Consider the following 20,226-nt stretch of genomic DNA (forward strand, 5'->3'; position numbering starts at 1 on the left):
GCTGCAGGTACTCAGTAGTTTTGAGCTACACCACTTCAATGCGTACTTTATCCTTCTGAGCTACACTGCATGGACGGGTAACTCATCTTTTCGCGGAGTCCAAGATCAGATGCAAGATGCACCCATCTCGAGGTACGATACTTGATATAAGCGGAGAGAGTTTTGGTACCTGATCTCACAAAAATCCCTAAAGTAATCGCTCGCAAAAATAGTGAACTCCTCGAGAAGTGGTGCAGGGCTAGTAAAGAGATCCCAGCTTTGTTATACCCTGTCCGTATGCTGGAGAAGAGGTGTCCATATCGCTATACATTACATCACTGTCGACTTGGAGAGACAACCTTTGGATCCTTGACCATGATGTGCGGAAAGTCCTGGGATTTGGCTTGAGTATCTAAGGAGATGGTCCCGTATACCCAGAGTGGTGCGTTCTGGTTTTTTTCTATCACTGTGATCGCCCATTTGCGATGACAGGCATATATGGAATCTAAATGAATCAGTCGTCCCCATAAAATGCTTGAGTTGAGAATTATATTACGCCATTCCCTGCATACTTGCGAAGAGAAGCGCGTAGTGGTTAAAGGTGCTTTGTTAGACTTAATTCTGTTGATTGCATGAATATCAGCCATAATATGTCTGAGCTTAGACGCTCTATTGGTGGAAATTCGGCGGTCATGATATGCGAATTAATGGGACTGAATCCGATACCACTTTGAAACTTGTTTTAGTGGGCCACCGCGGAGCGTGGCATGACGAGTCTTTACGATTCAGCGTCACGCTTTGTAATAATATAATATATATATAATATAATATAAATATGTCCAACTTTGACGTGGATATCGGTGCAATGGACGAAGTGATATTCAGACTCCAAGGCATAGTTAGCGACAAGATGCTACCACCAATGGCAAAGCCTGCTTCGTACATCCACTCCATTGAGGTGAATTAATTACAAATGAGGACTGTTACAGCCGCGACAGAACGGTCAAGCAACAACCATATTTACGTACCGCCATTGCTATCACGGGACTCGGAGACATTGTGTTCAATAAGGTGATAGAAAAGCTAGAAGAAGTTTTTCTCCATTTTGCAAACAATTTTCCCGCGGACAGCGTCAGCGGCTATGACCCAGTTCTTCACAAAGACACGGGTTTCAATGTTTTCCATGCGCATAGCCAATATTTCACGAAGGTATCCGCATATCAAGACAAATCTGACAACATAGGTTTTCATCCCCTGGTCGACCCTGATAATGTGTTGGCGTCCATGGTAGGGGACAGTTTCATCCACGCAATCAATAACAAGGTACAGTTTCTTCGTCGGGAGATACTTCCTGATGGAACAGCCAGGTATGTTTAGAAAATACCAACAACACATCACAACCAAACTAATATCATGTTGCAACAGATATTATTCTTATAATCCTGCCTCCATACGAATTGGAGACATTGTCGAGATTAGTGTTGCCTTTGTTGCATTTCCTGCCCAAGGAAACAAGTACAAATTTGTTGTCGCTCTTCGCGGAATACTTGTCTTGGACCAGGAGGCAAGAGAGGTAAGCAATGTTACATTGAACAGTCTCATAGCCATTCATAACTTCCAACAGAAAGCTGATATTCTCAGAATGCGGTCGCGCTATACTCCAGCGAAAAGACAGGTTGCTGTTTTGTGTAGGACAAAGAGGCAGCTGTACAAAGGTCAGATTGACATTGAAGACACGCAACAGAGGATGGCACGTATGCGCTTAAATGAGGACACAGTCCACAATAGCAATACTATGTTCCAAGATTAATACATATGTACATAGAAAGACAAGGATATCATAAATGTGCTGAACGAACAATCAATCCATTTGCGTGAACATTGTAAATAACAAGGAATTATTTGTCAAGTCATTTTCATGACAGAAATTATCTGAAGGTGTTAGTTGGCACCCCATGGGAGAATCCTGCGTACACTGTACGCAGAATATTTCCACACTCGGCTGAATATCGGCGAAGAAGTCCGTGGGAGAATTCTGCGTACACTGTACGCAGAATATTCCCACACTTGGCTGAATATCGGGAGAGGTTGACCGTGGGAATATTCTGCGTACACTATACGCAGGATATTCCCACGCTCATCCACAAGTCAAACTTACAAATTAAGACAAAAAGAATGAGGACGAGAACACAAGTTTATTTCGAACAAAAATTTGACTAAGGATGGAAGAAATTACAAATATCCATTCCACAAGAGGCTTTGTGGTTGAGGGCAATGCAACCAAAAAATATCTGCCTTTCTGGATAGCAAATACAAAACAGTTGCATGTACACAGTCATCTTTTTGCCTACATTACAGGAATTAAATTGACAAATACTAAAACTAAAGAGCACACACCTTATACCCCTTTCCCAGGATTTGATAGCTTTTTTGACACGCTTGTGTAATTGGTAAACATCTGCCGCTGTGTAGTGAAAATCTAATGCGATACCGCTGATGCAACGGACACCAAAATGCAAACAATCAAATTCATTAAGCAACAATGCCCACAAATTGGCTTCAACAAAGGAAGTCTGATTTGCTTGGGGTAAAAGAGGCAAAGAATAAACCCAACAATGCCTGTCGCCAACCCGTCTAATCCCAGGAGAGAACAACTCTGGATAAGGATCGTAATCCAGCACAACGAGAACATGACCACAAGATGAACTATACCCAACATTTACGTTGTCCCTGATAGACTGTATCCTGCTTTGGATATGGCGGTCCATTTTCAAAGTTTGCGATGGAATGGAAAGAACAAATTTCAAGCCACGGGAATGATATTTTGCAAGAAATTTTTGCGCGTGCTTGAGGTCGGCAGAAGGTTGCAACAGAGAGACTTGATGTCCAAAGGTAGCATTTGGATACAAGCTGTACACCTTCTCAAAGGTAACAAAATTCATGACGCCGGCTGCAGTAGAACAAAATTGAAGTTAACATTGTTTTGACACATGACATTGGGGACATACTGCTATGATACCCCAAAATGCACTCTACCACCGATTGACAAGTCATAATCAGTTGGACAAAAGAACCTTGGCACCATAGGTTAACAACCACTCCAGTGGTATTGTAATGTCAATGAAGAGGATGTTTATCTGTGCTCGACATACATGTCCATGTTACCCGGAATCCATATATTAGCACGATTGATTACGAAACTTTATGTAAGTAAAGCAAGTTCTTTTATCCCCACAACCCACTGTACAAAAATATGTCCTTGCCAATTGTCCCCATTAGTAAATCATTGATGCCATCAAAATTGCGTGATTAATACCGGTTTTTTACTTAACCGGTATGCTTGACTTAATAATCGGTTACTATCATAGAATTTCTGTTAGTTTTTGTTCCTACCAAGGGGATATGGAAATTAAAATACTAGATATTAGCTACGTAGATAGGTTAGCTGCCATATGGTAGAAAACAAAATTAGATACCATTACATTATGACTTTTTAATTGCAAGTTAAACATTTTGACGCAGATAATCATCGCTCATAACCAAAAATTTTATAATAATGACCTCATTCAACTGATTTAAGGCCATTAATTAGTCACAATCAATTACATACCAACTGTTTTGCATGCTTTATACACCTCTAACGGCAAGTAGATGTAAATAGAATGCTTTATTGTTATCAAAAAAAATTTAGCATGAATGACTAGCAGACTGTGGTGGCATAGAATAAAGAATAATAAACATTATGTATCTAGCTATTATCTTTAATGCCACTTCAAATAACTTGTCATATTAAACTTGTTGTGCTGTTCATACTGGCCATGAATTAATAAGCAGACTGTGGGAATAACTTGCATATAGTGTATGCAAGTTATTCTCACGGTTGCTGCACTTTGCATTGAGCAACTTGAACTTCTCTGGTAATTCCTGATATATTACTGAGATGCATTGCATATACTTTAGGTAAAATACAAGTATTTTTGGCAATAATAATTATTTTCAGTCCTAGTTTAGATGATCTTATTATATTTTACTTGCTGTGGTGTTTGTACTGGCCGTGAATTAATAAGCAGGTCGTGGGAATATCCTGCGCACACTGTACGCAGGATATTCCCACGGTCACTACACTCAATTTGCATTGAGCACTGGCCACTTTGGTCAAGAGATGGTCATTTTGAATAATGTTTTCCATGCATTGAATGTATTTTGGGGCAGAAATAATGCACTAACACTTGCAAATTATGCTTGAAATATGTTTCCACACAGCCAATTGTGTTCACAGCAACATCAAACTATACCAAAAAGAAATATGCGCACCAAACAAATGTTTTTGCACACAATATTGTTTCACTCTTGATGCACTTTTCAAAAATAAGAAAATTATATTTATGGGAAATATGTCCCCACTTGGGCAGCCATACACATGAGCATTCTTCCATCAGTTTTCTATACGGGATTCTCCCAGCAGATCTGGAATTCTTCAATATTTAGCAGGTATGAAAATTATAATAGACAAGTTCTTCCTTACAATTAGGCCTTATAACCTGTGCAGCTATTTTTTGTGTCTGACACAACTAAGCTTGTAGTAGACCTAAGTCATAGTAATTAATCATAACCTTGCCCAGTATCTGGCTGTGCATTCAGAACATATTAATATATATTAACTATGTTATATAAATCTAGATTAAAAAATATTTTATACAATTGTGAGATGTAAAGTCTTGTCATGCCACGCTTTGCGTTGGACCACTAAAACAAGTAAAATGCAAAACGGTGGAACCTGAAATAACCAGGCCAGTCTTGAACTGGAGAAGACGAAACAGCAAATGTTCATTGGGTTTGAAGATAGGAGCAAATAAATTTTTGGGACAGAAGGCGCGGCGCATATAGCCCGAAACGCGGTCGTTTAGCTCCTTGCAAGTCCAAGAGAAACGGTAGAGGGTTTTCAGATCCATCTGATCCATGTACACATCGTCCATGGGAGGCGGAAAGACTCTAAAAAATAAGTAATAACCAAATGAGATAAAACAGTGAACATACTGTTGGAAACGGGGGGATAACGCGGAAGCCATGGGTAAAACAGTGCGGAGAAAAGTGCATTGTCTATACTACGTCAATAAATATATTAACCGTAAGCCAATAGACGCCCGACGTAGGGGAAGAACAAATTGGTATGCGTGAGAAACGATCATGAATCAGAAAATCAAATTCAAATAGTACAGAACGCCCAGAACCCAAGAACGCGTAATTATTTCTATTTGAACTCTGATTGATGAAGCTACCGATATCAAGGAACGTGTGTGCCTGCACAGTTCTATTTCCAACCTTTCAGACCCATAGTTCAAAGAGTGCATTTGTTCCATCTCTAAGTATTAGTACAATATATAAGCACGTTGGCTAGACGGTTCCACATGGTTTTAAAAATTAAACAACAACGCAAAAAAGTGAATTGAGTAGGACTATTGTTGTTGGGTATAATTAATTTTATGGAAACGCACATTCACATTGCGATCAAAACAAATCAAAAACAACCTTTAAAGTAACCAATGGTAAAAAGAAGTCGTAGAATGAATTGGAAAGGGGTTGCTTAGGGGGTCCTGTGACCGCTTAAGGAAAATACCGATAGCGGTAACAACATTGATCGCATCAATAATATTTTGATGGGGACAATTGGCGAGGACATTTTTGCTCGCTGGGTTGTGGGGATAAAAGAACTCATCTTTACTTACGTAAAGACTCGTAAAGAGTAGCCTGATGAAAATTACATTTCATCCCGTGATAATGATTTGATGGAGCGACGTACTATATATTCAAAAACTTATAAAAGCTGTATCTGGAAAGGATAAACCAGAGAAATTGTGTAAAAATCTATAAGAAATAAGATGATTGAGCTGAAGATACAAAACCAATGATTGATAATCGATCAGATCAACTGGATATTTTGAACTTGAAGCGGAGTATATCGTAGAATGAATTACTTACTTGGTGAATCGGATGCCGAAAAATGCCGTTTACAGTTGAATCTCCGAAATTTCCACCGAAGGTGAAAGATTTGCAGGTCCTTCATCCTCCCCCAACATCTATCCAGACAATCCGTATCTCAGAGTTACAGTTTCTGTACTAAAAATACTATCGCTACCACCCGGAAAGAGGTGAGAGTTGCTGTATGATTTAATCTGTCAGTGAGCCAACAGTGAGCACAAAGTATGCTCAAAGAACCCGTGCCCAAGTCAACGTCTTTTGTCAAAAAGAACCTTGGGGCTTGTTCAATGGAAGCCTTCCTAACGAGATTTGAATTTGAGGTGTTGTCTTTCTTTTATAAGTGACTTTTCCTAGCTATCATGCTAAGTTCAGGTCGTCGTCTTTGGCTGGATTGGTGAGACTCTGGGAGGTGCACATATATTTGACTTTCTTTGCTGGTTCCGTGTGTTCTGACTTCGCAAAACTTACATTGGTTCGAGGAAAAGAATGTCGCGGCTTTGGTCTTTAGTTTGCGTCTGGGCCTAACTTCCTAGAAATATAGAACCGATCCGCCCAGCTCTTGTTATGAAATTTAATGTCATTGAATATCCCTGCGTTTATGGTCAAAATCGGGGAAAAGCCCAAGAATCCTACACCATCAATCTATACAAGCAAGTCTCCAAGCTTCAATGACTCGCTTCATGTTTCTTTTGCCCAGTAAAATCATCAACCCGTCATCCGTACAGTTGCGATTAATTGGCCCAATATTTGTCGAGATGATTTCTTGCTGATCCTATAATATGTTTCCAGACCTGAGTACTCTATTGGTGACGTTATTCCGGATCTTCAAAACTTTGGGGTGTCTGTCATCAAAAATGTCGGGCATGCACTGGGGAAATATCGCGGGTCTGGAGCGGTGCTGCAAAGTGTTCACTCAATGGTCACCCCTCAAGTCCATTATCGATTCGTGATCGTCTGCATCATTGCTTCCGTACACAATGGCCTCCCCATACATAATTATTATTACGTGCTTTTTGGTCTCTCCGCCGTATCCTTCGCTTAATGCCTCTTACTCGGACCCATACTGACCTACATTGATGACGAACACCGGACCACGTTCCAGTCTAAGGTACGAAGCAAATAACGTAAATTATTAAATGACGCATTTTGATATCCTTACCTTGATAGCGTTTTTTAAAGTTTTTTTTTTCCTCGCAAGGCAGGTCACTGAAGCTGAACGAGAATGTCAATGCAACCGGCCGCGGACGATATGTTTTCGGCAATAGACCGGCATCGACGTGGCCCGTGAGAGTCTCAGATGAAATGTTGTTTTGTTCCTGAGCCAATTTGAAATGGCTTGGGGTCCGGGGAACGGCAGCAACAAGAGGCTCCCCATTCCTCTCTGCTGCCACCACAGAGGAATGCCTTCTTCTCTTCCACTTCACTGTCCCTTTCCACTTTAGGCGGTTGCTTCACGACGTATCTTTCGGAAAATCAGACATCACATATCAGCGCTCATTGCTGACGAAACTCCTGTAGAAACGGAATCATTTACACGCGTGGCACACTGTCCCCAGATACACACGCTAAACCTACAACATAATATCTTTGGCAGGTCGATAACGCTTCATTCCCCTTCATTCCTTCCCCATCCTCGCAATGCCTCCCAATTTCAACCACCCGACGGCGCCGCGCAGTCTGACCATTTCTCTTGACGACACACTCAAATCACCCACACCGAGACCAGGCCACGGCTACTTCACGAGACCGCTTCAAGGGAACGGCAGCAGCGTCAGCGTAAATGAGCCACTTCAGCACCCTCCTCAGACCCCTCACACACCACACACACCCATACCGGGTCTTCGCCAACTTGGCCAGCTCCTGCCGCGCCACACCTACTTCCGTGCCCGGGTCACCATCCACCAGATATCAAGTGTCCCATTCGTAAGCGGCGAGTTTGGTGTGCGGTGGAAGTTTAAAGGTGTACAGACACCCACGGGGAACAAGTCGGGGTTGTTGGACAGAGTAAAAGCGCGAGCGGAAAAGAGGACGGTGTCGGATAAGGGCAAGGCACGCGAAGACTCTGGGGAGATAAGTGTTGATCACACTGCTCAGAGTTTGATGAGTCCCCTTGCAGCGTCAAGTAACGGGCGCTCCGAATCGCGCCCTCCCACTGTCGACCGCAGCGGAACCGGATCGTCTGTGTCCTCCCATTCCTCCTCCACTGCAGATACATCCCAGCACCTATCAGTGGACTGGGGGACGACCGCGTCCTCTTCTTCCACAAACGCATCTGCTATCACTGTCTCCGCGTCCCCGACTACGACCACATCTGATCTTCCACTCCCCTCCCCTTCGACACTTATCCCCCCAACCACAGCCACAGCCGCGCGTGGAATGACGCCTTTCCTCAAATTAAAAGACCACTCCGTCGTCTGGTCCCAGACACTGGACACGATTCTCAAGCTTGATGTCGATAGAGAGACGACGATGATCCAACCATGCCCTCTCAAGCTCGTTGTGATGCAGCGAGTCATCCCCGACGATCCTCGTGGCTCTCCGCAGAATCCGCGTCTCGGCGCGGTGTATCTCAATCTTGCCCAATACGTGGGCCAGGGTGTCGTGGAACGAAAGTATCTTTTGAAGGAAAGCAAAACAAACGCAACGTTGAAAGTAAGTCTACAATTTTTCCTACTTTCTTCCGCTGGTCATGCAAGAGTGACACATGCTTATGTGCTATGTTTAAATAGATTACAATTGAAATGACGCATGTCAGTGGTGAAACCAATTATACGGCTCCTCCGCTTGCAAAGGGCGAGATTCTCAACGGCATCGCTGGGTTTCTGCAAAGCGACATTGTGAAACGGCGGCCCCGCGCACTGGACATATACAGCCCCTACCCCGACGAGGATGATCTGGGCATCAAATCCACCGCGACTGCCATGCCCCGCACGTCGCGAACAGCGCGCAAAGACACGTTCCCTGGCACAGGTGGAGGCCGCGAGAGCGATAGCGAGGACGAACACGACATCGACATCGGCCCAGAAACGGATATCGTGGTAGGCGCGTTCGACGTACAACGCCTCCCGTTCACACATACGACCAAGACAACAGAGATGCTCATCGATGCACTGTTCAATCCGGTCAAGATCTCGGATAAAAGGGAGGAGAGTCCCTTCACGGTGTACACTCCGCCCTCGCCTTCCGCGCTTCAGCAGCGCGACAGCAGTAGAAGCAGGAGTAGGAGTCGGCAGCGCTCCGAGTACGGACTCGGGCTAAGTGGTGTAGCGCTGGACCGCGAGCATGCCGTTTGCTTTAGCGGGGACGACGCGCTTGGATCGCATATGCACGTTCCTGGGCATGGACCAGTGCGGGTCCCATCGACGAAGAGACAAGGCTCTATCTCGTCGTCGGTGTATACGACCACCACAACGGCGAGTAGCGTGTGCAGTAGCGTGAGCTCACGGGCAGCGACCATCGATTCGGCATCGGTGAAGGATAGCAGTGGCGCTCGAAGTACATTGGATGCGAGTCCTGGGAAGCAGTCCGTGGGCGGGGGGTCGCTAGCGCGTGGCACACCGACACCAACGCCAGAAGGCCGTGTTGTTGTTGGCCCTGTCCAGGAAGAACAAATCGGGGGCGTAAGAGCGTGGTGGAGGAAGCGGACGGCGAGACCTAGCACGCCGACCATGAAGATCAAAGTTTAAACGTTTAGGCGCTTAAGCTTGAAGTGATTTGTTGTTTTTATTGATTGGTTTATTTTATTTTTTCTTTACCTTCGTTTCTCTCTCCGTATGTTCTCTGTTTCATTTTTGCCTTCTCTATTTTTTGTTCACTCGTTTGGGTGGAAGTGGTTTTCCGGTATGTTGTTCTTTTCTTCGCTTTTTTTTTCCAATTTCTGCTATCGTTTTTCCTTTGTCCTTCGTTCCTCGCCTCCCGCTTTCCGTTTTCGACATTTATCTCTGTCCAACCTACATGCCGACACTCACGTTTATATCCCTCCATTCCTTTGGCCTTCGTGTTTCTTCCCTTTCTTTTTGTTGTAACACTACTTGCAAATTATATATTCCCGCTGTTCTTTACAACAACGCATATTACATACCCCATCCTTTCCGCTTTCATTCGTTTTCGTTACCGTCTCCACTTCCTCTCTTTTTCTATTGTGTTGCATTCAATTTCGAGTTTCACATCGTTTCATGACCCATTATGTCCCCTCTCTCTCCAAAACCATACCACAACTTTATCAGTTACTTGTTACTTAATTCTGATTCTTCCATGGCCTTGGTACGTCCATGTTGGTGGATAGTTCGATTTTAGCTTCCTCTTCTCTGAATCCCATTTCTATCCTATCAGTAATCATATACATACATAACATAAACACCTACGTAGTATCATCCCACATTAATTTATTACTGAATTTCATTGGAAAAAGGCATTTTGCATAGCCTTACAGGATTCCCAACGATTGAGCACGGCCTTGTCAAACCCCGCCTAAAACACCTTGAATCCGGTCTCGCCTCAGATGCCATCACACCCCTTCTCGCACCCAACATTCCCCAGTTGCACACCTTCCTATCCATAACCGAGGCCGTCCTACCTGGGTCCCGTTCTAGCTATCCAAAATTCATGTTTACCGACACACACCCTACCTATGCAGACTTTTATCTTTTCCCTATTTTGGCTGATTTACGCCCTTTGCCGGAATGGATATCGGGTGTATTGGAGCATGAATATGGGCAGAGAATGAATAACTGGATGGACTCGATGGATGGGCTCGATTGCGTTAATCGCACGAAAGAAGGTACCTTGAGTGCCGGTGTTGGGATATCTTAGGATAATCCTCAGAACGCTGATGTATCCCGTGTCTTCTGTAAAACAATACCAATCGGTTGTGTGTTTCTATCCGTTTGACTAAAACCAAATTAATTGACTCAAGGACAGGCGCAATAAGTGCTCCATTATATTGCTACGTAGGTCCATGACAATTGTCTTTTCCCAAGACTATGCCGAGAGTTGATGGATTCGGCAGAAAGCAGCTCCGCCGATAACTGCCGGTTAACTTAACTTATAGCTATTTTCATATCGATAGACCTATCCGCTAAATTTACACGTACACGGATAAAGAATTTTATTGAGCGGAGCATAAAATTTAAAGACGGCAAATTACGGGAACTAGCAAAATCGTCGATGAGTATTTACAAAAAAAGTCGAGCTACAAGAACTAAAGCAATACCACCACATCAGCAGCATCCTAGAGACACTCCCTTCTCAAACTGAAAGGCATGTCAGCGCTTTTCTGCAAGATCGTACCATAGATTAAAATAAAATCAACATGGGAGCATTCTTTATGTAACAAGGACCAAGGTTACGCACAAATTCAAGTCCGACAGGCCCCGGGAAGCTCCCCTACAGGCGTATCCCCGCCGGACCCAAAATATTTGTCTGAAATCCGCGAGATTTTGGGCCTCCAATCCGCGAAACCGGACGGTCATTTTGCCAAGACCTTCTTATTTAGGTAATTTTTCTCACCCTCGGACGGAGTTAAAGGAGCAAAAAAAAAGGCGCAAAAAATTCTACAGCTTTTTTCAAGCAGTCTTTTTCACAGTTCTTCTGTTGTTGGCAGTCAGAAAGCGTTTATGTCCTCACAAGGAAACTAATTTTTGTCCATATTTGGCAGCGCGCCCTATTTGCCGGCCAGACCAGCCGCCCATGCAGATTCTTCTCCTCAAATCCGCAGTGCCCCGGTCAAAGGTAGGCCTCCGGACCTCTCAAATCCGCGAAAAACGGACAGTAAAATGCTATTTTCTCAGGTCTCAAATCCGCGAAAAGTCGATACGCCCCTAGGGGAGCTTCCCGGGGCCTAGTCCGACTGTATGAATATATTTTTACGTTGGGCCTATCGATATGAAAATAGCTGTAAGTGTTGAAGAATGAACCAATCGGGGGTTGAATTTTCGTGGGCAGCTCACTGTATGCCGTGTTTGTTGCCAACCGATTCCCAATCAAGGGGATTTGACATTTCTGAATGATGTTGTAACTGATGGTTTGGTTTTTGTCCTATAACAAGCAAGATGAAGACGAGCAATTACCAGAACGGCTACTAAGAACGTGATCTTTACTTTTAGCTTCACTTCGTCGCTCTGTTCAATCCGCCAATGTCTCTATGCACAAAATTGATCACATAGCCATGATATATATTAATGAAATATAAATTGGAACATTGTTCAATTGGCTGGATTTGAAAAGATAAACAAGGACAAGAGGCTGCCATTAAGATAGTCCAGTTCAACGTCGTGGGAGCCGGGACAAATTACACGATGTTCTTCGAAATTGACGATGACAAAGGAATCCGATGATTTCCCAGCGTTTCCCAGAACCACAATGTCTGAATTTCAAACTGCATCACAGGCGAAACAAGCGCAAAATACTGAAGGCATTCCGCTGACAGAGCTCTCAATATTTCCGGCCACAAAAGCCCAGATTTACGAATCCCGTAAGAGGACATTCACAATGTGGGGGAGAGGGGTGACACTAGAAGAGTACCTAAAGCGAGATGCGCGATACGGTGGCCATGAGGTTTCAGCTGACGGACGATTGGTTACTTGGTATGTGCAACTACCTTGTGTCCATTGAGGTATTCCGTGACTTGGCTATAGGGTTTTAGCACGGAGGGATGACCCCAAAGGGATAGACTTTCTATGCTCTTGCGAGACGTATGTATTCTTAAAACTATCAATATCTATTGAAATATTCATACAATATCAGATATAAACGAGAGGGTTTTGTAGTAAACGCCAATGCCACCACCGGAAACTCTGTAGTAGCCTACTCCGTTGCAGCACTCTTTACATCTCCTAGGAACCGGAAGAAAGGGTACGCAACACATCTAATGCGTATGCTACACTGGATCTTGGCGCCCCCGGATGATCTTCCGCAGTTTCCAACTGAGGTTTGGGGAAACCAGCCTGATAGAGGGAAATGGATTGATTCTGAGCAGATTATAAAAGGTCATGGCGGTGACGCAGTTTTTTCAACTCTTTACAGTGATGTTGGACCCGAAATCTACAGGGGGTGTGGGTTCCTACCTGGAGCAGAAGGGTGGGTAGTAACCGATTTCCTTTCCAGTGGTTGGGATGTGGATTCCGTGGGTGTATTTGGGGTAGACGACGAGGACGGCTGGGAATGGCTTGATATAAAAGGGGTATACGATTATTGGAAGGTAGATGCTGATCTCATGAAGCGAGAGATGGAGGAATCAAATCCGACAAATGCAATATGCACATTGCTGCCTGACAAAGGAGTTGCCGAATTTCAGATAATCCGCCTGTCATATTTCTGGAACCCTCTAGGTATAACGGACTGGGGCTTACGTCGGGGAAAAACATTTGCCAGCTGGACAATCGATGTAAGGCCAGATTCGTCATATGTCATGCTCATTACGAGGCTTAGGGCGGAGGTTGACGAGTTTGAAAACCTGGTTAAAATGCTGGTCAAATTTGGAAGGAGACACAAAATCAGTCATTTTGAAGTTTGGGGACTGAAAGAAGAGTTTCGAGAGCAATTTGGGTTTGTTAAGACGTGGAACAAAGATATTCACCTACCGTCCATCAAATGCTACAATTCGGATGACTTGAAATGGCTTTTCAATGAAAGGTATATTGATACTCAGCGCTCATTAATTACGCATTGCTGACGCATCTGTAGGTTTTGCTACTGCTAATTCAACTCTTGCCTTTTCCTATGTACCAAGCGTGGGGACTGATAACAATAGTGGTAATAGGTTTCCAGATTGTAATTGTCATCCTTTAATAACGGGGCATTGACTACTATGGAGCATAATGCAACGTGCATGGCTAGCAGATAAAGTCTTTTGCCTCCCATGAGATCGTCTCAATTCCATGTGCGCCAAAGATATTTTTAGGTAGCACTCTCAGTGTGATATCGGCAACATTATGATAATGTTCACATAGCGCACCAAGTTAAATGTGAAAATGAGCAGATGATGTATATTATACCTTGGTCTAAGAAGCACAATCAAATTCTCGAGGAGTCTGTGATAACTCTCCTATAGAGGCAAGGTTTATTCAAAGTGTATATATCAGAATTTCATGACTGGAATATTCTCAAAGACAGGTTACTCGTTCATCTATGTATCACTCCCATCCGTCATTGTACAGACGAGCTCTTAGCTTTAGAATAGATTCTTCTATGAAAGTAGCATTTCATTACATGCTCATGTGGAGATTACTTCCGGCAGTGCACGTTGGCTCTCAACACCTCCCCACGGTTGGTGGCAAAGAAGTTTATGATGAATTTCAAGTGATGACAGCTAATCATGACAATGACGGGGTAGAGTACTTCTTATCCTTATTGCAAACGCGTACACGCATGAATTCTGAGTTATCTCGCACTTATAGTATCCTCCTGATCACAGGCGTACACGCGAGTGTGGAAATTAAAAAGGACAAATCTGAAGTATTTAAACTGGGTTCCCAAAGGCAACTTTATCTATCAACACTTGACAACCATGTTTCGCTCACTCATATTACTTCCCGCTCTTGTCGCCTCATCTTATGCCTTGGTATCCGCCGTGGACTCGTCCACTCTTGTGCCGAAAGCTACCTACGTCAAGGCCTTAGGAGAAGGCTTTACCAAGGCCATCATACGCGGATATTCAGAGGCATGTGGCATTGGAGGCGAGGTTGACCCTAACTTTGTTGGGTCTTACAACAACGCTCGAGCGGCAGGATACACTGACATCGATACATACTGGTTCCCATGTAACGGTTCTGGAAATAACTGCAAATCATACGCAACCCAGTTATCCGAGATCGCGGCAACGTTCAAGGCCCATTCCATGAAGATTGGAACTATTTGGATTGACTTGGAAAAGGACTCCGCTATCTGCAACAACGTGAGCTTGACTATAGAGGCGTATCTTTATATACCATTAATTAAACTTACTTCACAGTGGAACTATGGAACTGCCGGAAATCAGGCCCAGGCCAAATCTTTGCTTGCTGCAATGAAGGCCACTGGGTTTAACTTTGGAATTTACAGCACACCCGGAGTTAGTACTTTTTACCAGCGTGTTTAAAATTTTGCTTATGGTCAATTTAGGAGTGGAGTACGCTCTTTGGGTCAACCAGTTTTGTTCTCGATAGCTCCGCACCTCTCTGGTTTGCTACCTTTAATAATGTCAAGGTATGCCTGTCGATTTATCGAAGTACAATTGAATTTGATAGGTTTTTGTTAGACGCTTACTTTAGGAACGCACTTTGGAGGGCAAGTCCAATAGTTTCCCATTTCTTTTGCAAGAAAAGCTGACCATAGCACGTTGGATAGATGGACATCAGCGGTTGGCCACCAGTATACTGATGTTTCGGCATCGGGATTGTTTGATCTTAGTGTATTTGCGCACTGAGAAGTTCGGCCAAACTTTGAATTGTAATACTAGTTCCAGATCCCATGCACCAACAATACATGTCCAAGCCGCGTCCAGACTTCGAGGCTGCTCCAAGGTGGCAGATTGAGGCTACCAAGCAAATTCAAAACAAAGTAGGCCGAGTTGCCAATGTCGGCTTTGAGAAAAAATACCTCCTTTGCTCTTTGCTCCATGTTCATTGTTGAGTGAACGAAAAACCGTCCAACAAATTCTACGCCACACGTGATCTGCCGGCCTGCCGCGCCACTGAGTACCTGCCGGCTTGTGGCACATAATAACCACTCCGCTGCCCTTGGCACGGACTTCGCGCTTTTTGTCTAGTTGTAGGTAGATCTTAGCTGGTTTTGGAAGCTAACGCTCTTATTGTTATCATTTTATTCATGTATAAAAAGTGAAGAAATGAAGAACGAGTCTATTTGTAAAGAAACAGTGTTGATTGGGCCGCACAGTGAGAATACTATTAAATAATCCCCTTCGAGAGCCTTTGTATTTTTGCATGAGTTGCATTTGGGGCACTCGGCAGGCATTTAAACTTCCAAAGACGCATTAAAAATAGTTTTGAGAGTGTTTTGACGCGGTGTGGACACGGTATCTTAGCACAGATTGTTGAAGAGACGTGTAACCTATCAAATCCGTCACGGCATGCCGGCAGAATCACGTGTGGCGTAGAATTTGTTGGACGGTTTGCGTTCACTATTTTTCAACACCGCGACAAGTACAACCCGCCCGCAAGGTTCGAGATAAAGTTAACGACAATCATGTCATGGTGCACGCGCTTCTTTGGTCTTATATTTAAAGAACGTATATCGGGATATACTATGTCATTTGGTATGTGCTATACTAGTGCTACTCGATGCACCGCTGCTTTTTTCGTCCAGATTTCCTTGTTATGCACCCAATCTTCAATATGTTGGGTCCAGCGACCTATCCTTTGAAATTTGTCAGTTTTCCTGACAGGTTCCAATATCAATCCCCGATGTTTGATATGTGGCTCAGAATCGTGACCAAAACGTTCACTGAAGGAGCCGATAAACAAACAGTAGACAACGCCACCAGAAGAGCTTGCGGCCGTGGAGGTATCGTAATCCAGATGAAGGGAGTTGAAGACACCATATCTAACAGAGAGTATGTTTCTCAGGTATGCTGGTGGGCGTGGAGCTGTTGGATGGTCTTTCAGAGTTATCGCACACAGTGCTCCTTCAATGACGGCGCATCCTCCTTTGACGATTCCATATTTATTTTCGCCGTCAACCTCGACTTTGACGCTTATGATTCGGGTTCTTGGATCCTGTCTGTAACTTGTCACCCCAGCCCATTCTGCGAGTTTTGGCTTGGTTTCATATTCCCATTCCATTCCGCATGCGGATTCGTCGCCACCCCAAGTTAGGGATGCCCAGGACCATGAAGGTGCAGTCGTATTCCGTTTTCTTGTAGGTCCAGCGGTTTGTGTACCACCTCCAGACTCCCATAAAAGATCACGGACAAAGTCTCCCTCCCATAGCCCTGCAAGATATCTCTCATTCTTGGGAAGATACTTTGCAAATCTGGATGCCAACCCGGCAAGTGCTGGAAGTCGATCGGATTCGTACGTCAAGTCCAACAAAGTCATGTCCTCGACTATTGTTCGCCAAAGGCCATACAACGCCTTGATGTCTCGTTTACTGGTGCCCTCGAGTTTCACAACCTGGTCCTTACTTGCACTCCATCCGTCTCCATGAACAGGATTTCCATCGAGGGATTTGCACTCGCATCTCTGGGAAACATTACATACCCATACCATCTCATTTGCGTGGAAGTGCACTGTTCGTGTCGATAGGAAACGTTCTTGGTATACCCAACCGCGTGGCAACAGAGGTGCGGTATCGCTATGATATCGGATCCAACGAGGTGTCTGCAGGGCTTCATGGCATCTCCATGGGCACCAGGTACTATCAGTGATTTTACTGGCGCTTTCCGCATCTTGGACGGAGGGTTTTCTCTCCTCCTTCCACTTGACACGGCTCTTGTAAATTCTGCAGCCCACTTCAGTGTATCTCGGAGAGTCCATCTGCTGCCTAGACACCCTTCATGGCCGCCACCGGCTCGCGTAGTGGCGATGTTTAAATAACATCGACTATATATGTCGGCCATGACAGCGCTTTGCTGCTCCCAATCCAGCTTGTCCTGTTGAATGATACAAAGGGAATCAATCCAGATGTACTGTATGTTCAAGCCTCTGGTGATTGCAATAGCGTCTTGGAACGTTTTGGGCAATTGACCCCAAGGTATACCTCTCATTCGGTCTGCGATGGTATCCCGAGTAGTCGTCAATAACTGTTTCTTTCCCCAGCAGTGACTAAGTGCAACGTAATGGCCACGTTGTCCTGTCGAAGATTCGATGAGGCGAACGCTGTCTCCGGATATATCAAGAACGCGTCGAGGAAGAATTTCCGCTTGATTTTCAGGTCCATTCCACTCTCCTCGACATGTTCTGTGGTTTCTGTCACACTCCAACAGCCACCCCTTAATGACTTTAGCACAGTCCGTTGCTGTTGGCCGAGTCGGGACTTCACCCGCTGCCCCAATTGACTGGTATGAAGAAGGCCTGCCTGGATCTAATCAGCATCTCTTGGGAGCTTGCTCACAAATGGACAGAATCTACCTTCAAAAGGTGTGTACAATTCAACCTTGAACTCTTCCCGGAACCCATCTTCCTCTTTTCCTTTGATCGCAGCTCCGCACCTCATCATTACAATAAGTCCTTTCGACCCGTCAGACTCTTTGGTGCCTGTCTTCTTGTTTGGTCCGTTAGTACTGGGCTTTTCGTCGTCTCGGTCTAGAATGGCAATAGAGTAACTGATTTCGGAGTCTGAGGGTGCATCGATAAGCTCGCCGTCACGCACAAGGGTGTCGAAGGCAGACTTTAGAAGGCGGCAGGATGGACAATTGCTATCTTTGGCCAGATCAGTGCTCGAAATCCATTGACGTGCAGCTTGGCCTATGGAGCAGAAGTTGGGGTCTTTGTGAGGCTGAGGAATGTAACGGAGATCAAGATCAAAGCAAGTGGGACACTTTGCACGATTGCGTGGCCGTTTACTGTCAGTACGCACTGCTCTAGGGCCCTCGTCTGGAGGGCCAACATATACTGGCGGCTCCCAGACTCCTCCTTTCCTTGGCATGATGCAATGACGCAGAGAAGGCTACGATTTGGCACGCGAGGGGCCACAGATTCAAAGCGAGGCCCAAACGCTCATGCATCATGAAACTATTGATTATGTATACACTTATTTGGAGACTTCGGGAATGACCACTATGCCGACTCTAAAGTCCTGACCATGAAGTCCCAACCTTGAGTTTCAAAATAGTGCTCTTTGGCTCTAAATTTTATTAAATTCGTAACGAGGTTTATTTGCATGGTAGCATAGTCCACCAACGTATCATATGGCATCGTCGGGGAGTCCATCTCGCAGCCTCGCTGGTCTTTCAAACCGTACAGTATCATTTCTAATACCTTGAATGATTGAGTATCAGGCACTCAGAAAGTAAAACATCCCTAGGCAAGAGGCTCACAACCTGATATTGCATTGAAGGTCAAATGAGCGAGGCCATTGAGCTTATTTCGAAAGTGATTAGTATCAATAAACAAAGCGTCGAAGCCATCAAAGCGGGCCAGTGAGTGGCAACATAGCGCACCCGCTTTGACAATACGAGGCCCTGTACCGTACCTATTTATTCTCGATACAACGGCAAGTTTTTTTGATTTCGCATTCACTATCATGCCTAAAGCCCCAGGAGACAAGAGGCCCCCAAATGCCTGGATTCTCTTTCTATCCGCGAAGAGGAGGGAGCTGGTAATCCCTTCCATCCCTGGAGAAAGTGTCCATGACAAGTTTACTAGAACCATAAGGACGATCTCCGCTATCTGGAAGGCGACTCCAGAAATCGAAAAAACTACATGGCGCACGGCCGCAAAGGAGGCAAAGCACAGGCATTTGACTTTATACCCTAATTACAAGTTTAAACCTTATAGAAAGTCCCATCATAAATCCCTCGCACATAGCGCAGTCGCCTCGCCTCAAACCATCTCTTCTCCATCTTCTCTACAAACTGCTCAAACAAATGGAGAGAGTACTCCAGGTTGGGCCTCATCTGTGCTCTCTGGTAACGACTTTGTTCCAGTATCCACCCTTGTTTACGAAAATTTTGATGGACTACACCGCCCACTCGTAAAAAATGGAAATTTCCAGCAAGATCTACTGGTCAATTCCGAACAGCCTGGAGAATCGTTCTTTGAAGACTGGTTGCAGCTCGATGAGAAGCTTGACTCTTCTTGTGGAAACCACTTATCCACCGATTACCGCGACCACTTTTACTCCGATGAAGACACTGTACGTCCCCGGGATAGCGCCGAGAATGCTCAATCAAAAGAAAACAGTATTTGGATGGGTAATAATTTTGACGACCCAGGAAGGGACGCTCATCCTGTCCAACAGTACACTTACTTGAATCTCAACTGAGTAGCACATTCAATCAGCAGCCAGAGTTTTATTCGATCCACTACTACCTTATTATTCGTAGATACCATACGGGTGCTTGAATTTACTTACCTTTTTTTATTTAATCAATATAAAGCATTGACTACAGTTGATGTTATGCGAGCCAAATCCATTCACCCTGTACCTTCTACAAGTCGCGACGCGCGTGAAATGCGCGGTGTATTCTGTGCACGTGAAATATTCAGACTTGTGGTGAGTCGTGACGAGCGAGGAGAATCCGAAAATTTCATCTTCGAACTCCCACGCAACTCTCATGTGGACATGATGTGAAAGTCGGTGGAAGCGCTCCCGTACTACATGTCATCGTTC

The 20,226-nt window shown here is 44.6% G+C and overlaps 9 protein-coding genes across 9 annotated transcripts; 5 read left to right on the plus strand and 4 right to left on the minus strand.

Annotated features, from left to right (window-relative positions):
* Positions 1–814: 814 nt before the first annotated feature.
* JR316_0012833 (uncharacterized protein) lies at positions 815–1,789 on the plus strand (the record flags this gene model as incomplete). Its single annotated transcript, XM_047898452.1, has 4 exons — positions 815–918; positions 969–1,346; positions 1,405–1,552; positions 1,604–1,789. The coding sequence occupies 4 exons, from the start codon at positions 815–817 to the stop codon at positions 1,787–1,789; spliced, it is 816 nt and encodes a 271-aa protein (XP_047742000.1).
* A 422-nt stretch (positions 1,790–2,211) lies between these two features.
* On the minus strand, positions 2,212–3,033 carry JR316_0012834 (uncharacterized protein; the record flags this gene model as incomplete). The annotated part of the gene is made up of 3 exons (XM_047898453.1): positions 2,212–2,326; positions 2,377–2,929; positions 2,988–3,033. The coding sequence occupies 3 exons, from the start codon at positions 3,031–3,033 to the stop codon at positions 2,212–2,214; spliced, it is 714 nt and encodes a 237-aa protein (XP_047742001.1).
* Positions 3,034–4,700: 1,667 nt separating this feature from the next.
* JR316_0012835 (uncharacterized protein) lies at positions 4,701–5,048 on the minus strand (the record flags this gene model as incomplete). The annotated part of the gene is made up of 2 exons (XM_047898454.1): positions 4,701–4,971; positions 5,017–5,048. The coding sequence occupies 2 exons, from the start codon at positions 5,046–5,048 to the stop codon at positions 4,701–4,703; spliced, it is 303 nt and encodes a 100-aa protein (XP_047742002.1).
* A 2,548-nt stretch (positions 5,049–7,596) lies between these two features.
* Positions 7,597–10,770, plus strand: JR316_0012836 (uncharacterized protein; the record flags this gene model as incomplete). Its single annotated transcript, XM_047898455.1, has 4 exons — positions 7,597–8,610; positions 8,688–9,638; positions 9,789–9,798; positions 10,370–10,770. 4 exons carry the CDS (start codon positions 7,597–7,599, stop codon positions 10,768–10,770), a joined length of 2,376 nt encoding a protein of 791 aa, XP_047742003.1.
* A 1,548-nt stretch (positions 10,771–12,318) lies between these two features.
* JR316_0012837 (uncharacterized protein) lies at positions 12,319–13,657 on the plus strand (the record flags this gene model as incomplete). The annotated part of the gene is made up of 4 exons (XM_047898456.1): positions 12,319–12,542; positions 12,594–12,650; positions 12,703–13,590; positions 13,642–13,657. The coding sequence occupies 4 exons, from the start codon at positions 12,319–12,321 to the stop codon at positions 13,655–13,657; spliced, it is 1,185 nt and encodes a 394-aa protein (XP_047742004.1).
* An 807-nt stretch (positions 13,658–14,464) lies between these two features.
* On the plus strand, positions 14,465–15,235 carry JR316_0012838 (putative GH family 25 lysozyme 4; the record flags this gene model as incomplete). The annotated part of the gene is made up of 4 exons (XM_047898457.1): positions 14,465–14,851; positions 14,909–15,007; positions 15,058–15,141; positions 15,194–15,235. 4 exons carry the CDS (start codon positions 14,465–14,467, stop codon positions 15,233–15,235), a joined length of 612 nt encoding a protein of 203 aa, XP_047742005.1.
* Positions 15,236–16,217: 982 nt separating this feature from the next.
* JR316_0012839 (uncharacterized protein) lies at positions 16,218–17,429 on the minus strand (the record flags this gene model as incomplete). Its single annotated transcript, XM_047898458.1, has 1 exon — positions 16,218–17,429. One exon carries the CDS (start codon positions 17,427–17,429, stop codon positions 16,218–16,220), a length of 1,212 nt encoding a protein of 403 aa, XP_047742006.1.
* A 547-nt stretch (positions 17,430–17,976) lies between these two features.
* Positions 17,977–18,540, minus strand: JR316_0012840 (uncharacterized protein; the record flags this gene model as incomplete). The annotated part of the gene is made up of 1 exon (XM_047898459.1): positions 17,977–18,540. The coding sequence occupies one exon, from the start codon at positions 18,538–18,540 to the stop codon at positions 17,977–17,979; it is 564 nt and encodes a 187-aa protein (XP_047742007.1).
* Positions 18,541–19,137: 597 nt separating this feature from the next.
* Positions 19,138–20,187, plus strand: JR316_0012841 (uncharacterized protein; the record flags this gene model as incomplete). Its single annotated transcript, XM_047898460.1, has 2 exons — positions 19,138–19,795; positions 19,994–20,187. 2 exons carry the CDS (start codon positions 19,138–19,140, stop codon positions 20,185–20,187), a joined length of 852 nt encoding a protein of 283 aa, XP_047742008.1.
* Between the last annotated feature and the right edge of the window lie 39 nt (positions 20,188–20,226).

This window comes from Psilocybe cubensis, chromosome 13, assembly GCF_017499595.1.
Source record: "Psilocybe cubensis strain MGC-MH-2018 chromosome 13, whole genome shotgun sequence".
NCBI classification, from domain to species: Eukaryota; Fungi; Basidiomycota; class Agaricomycetes; order Agaricales; family Agrocybaceae; genus Psilocybe; species Psilocybe cubensis.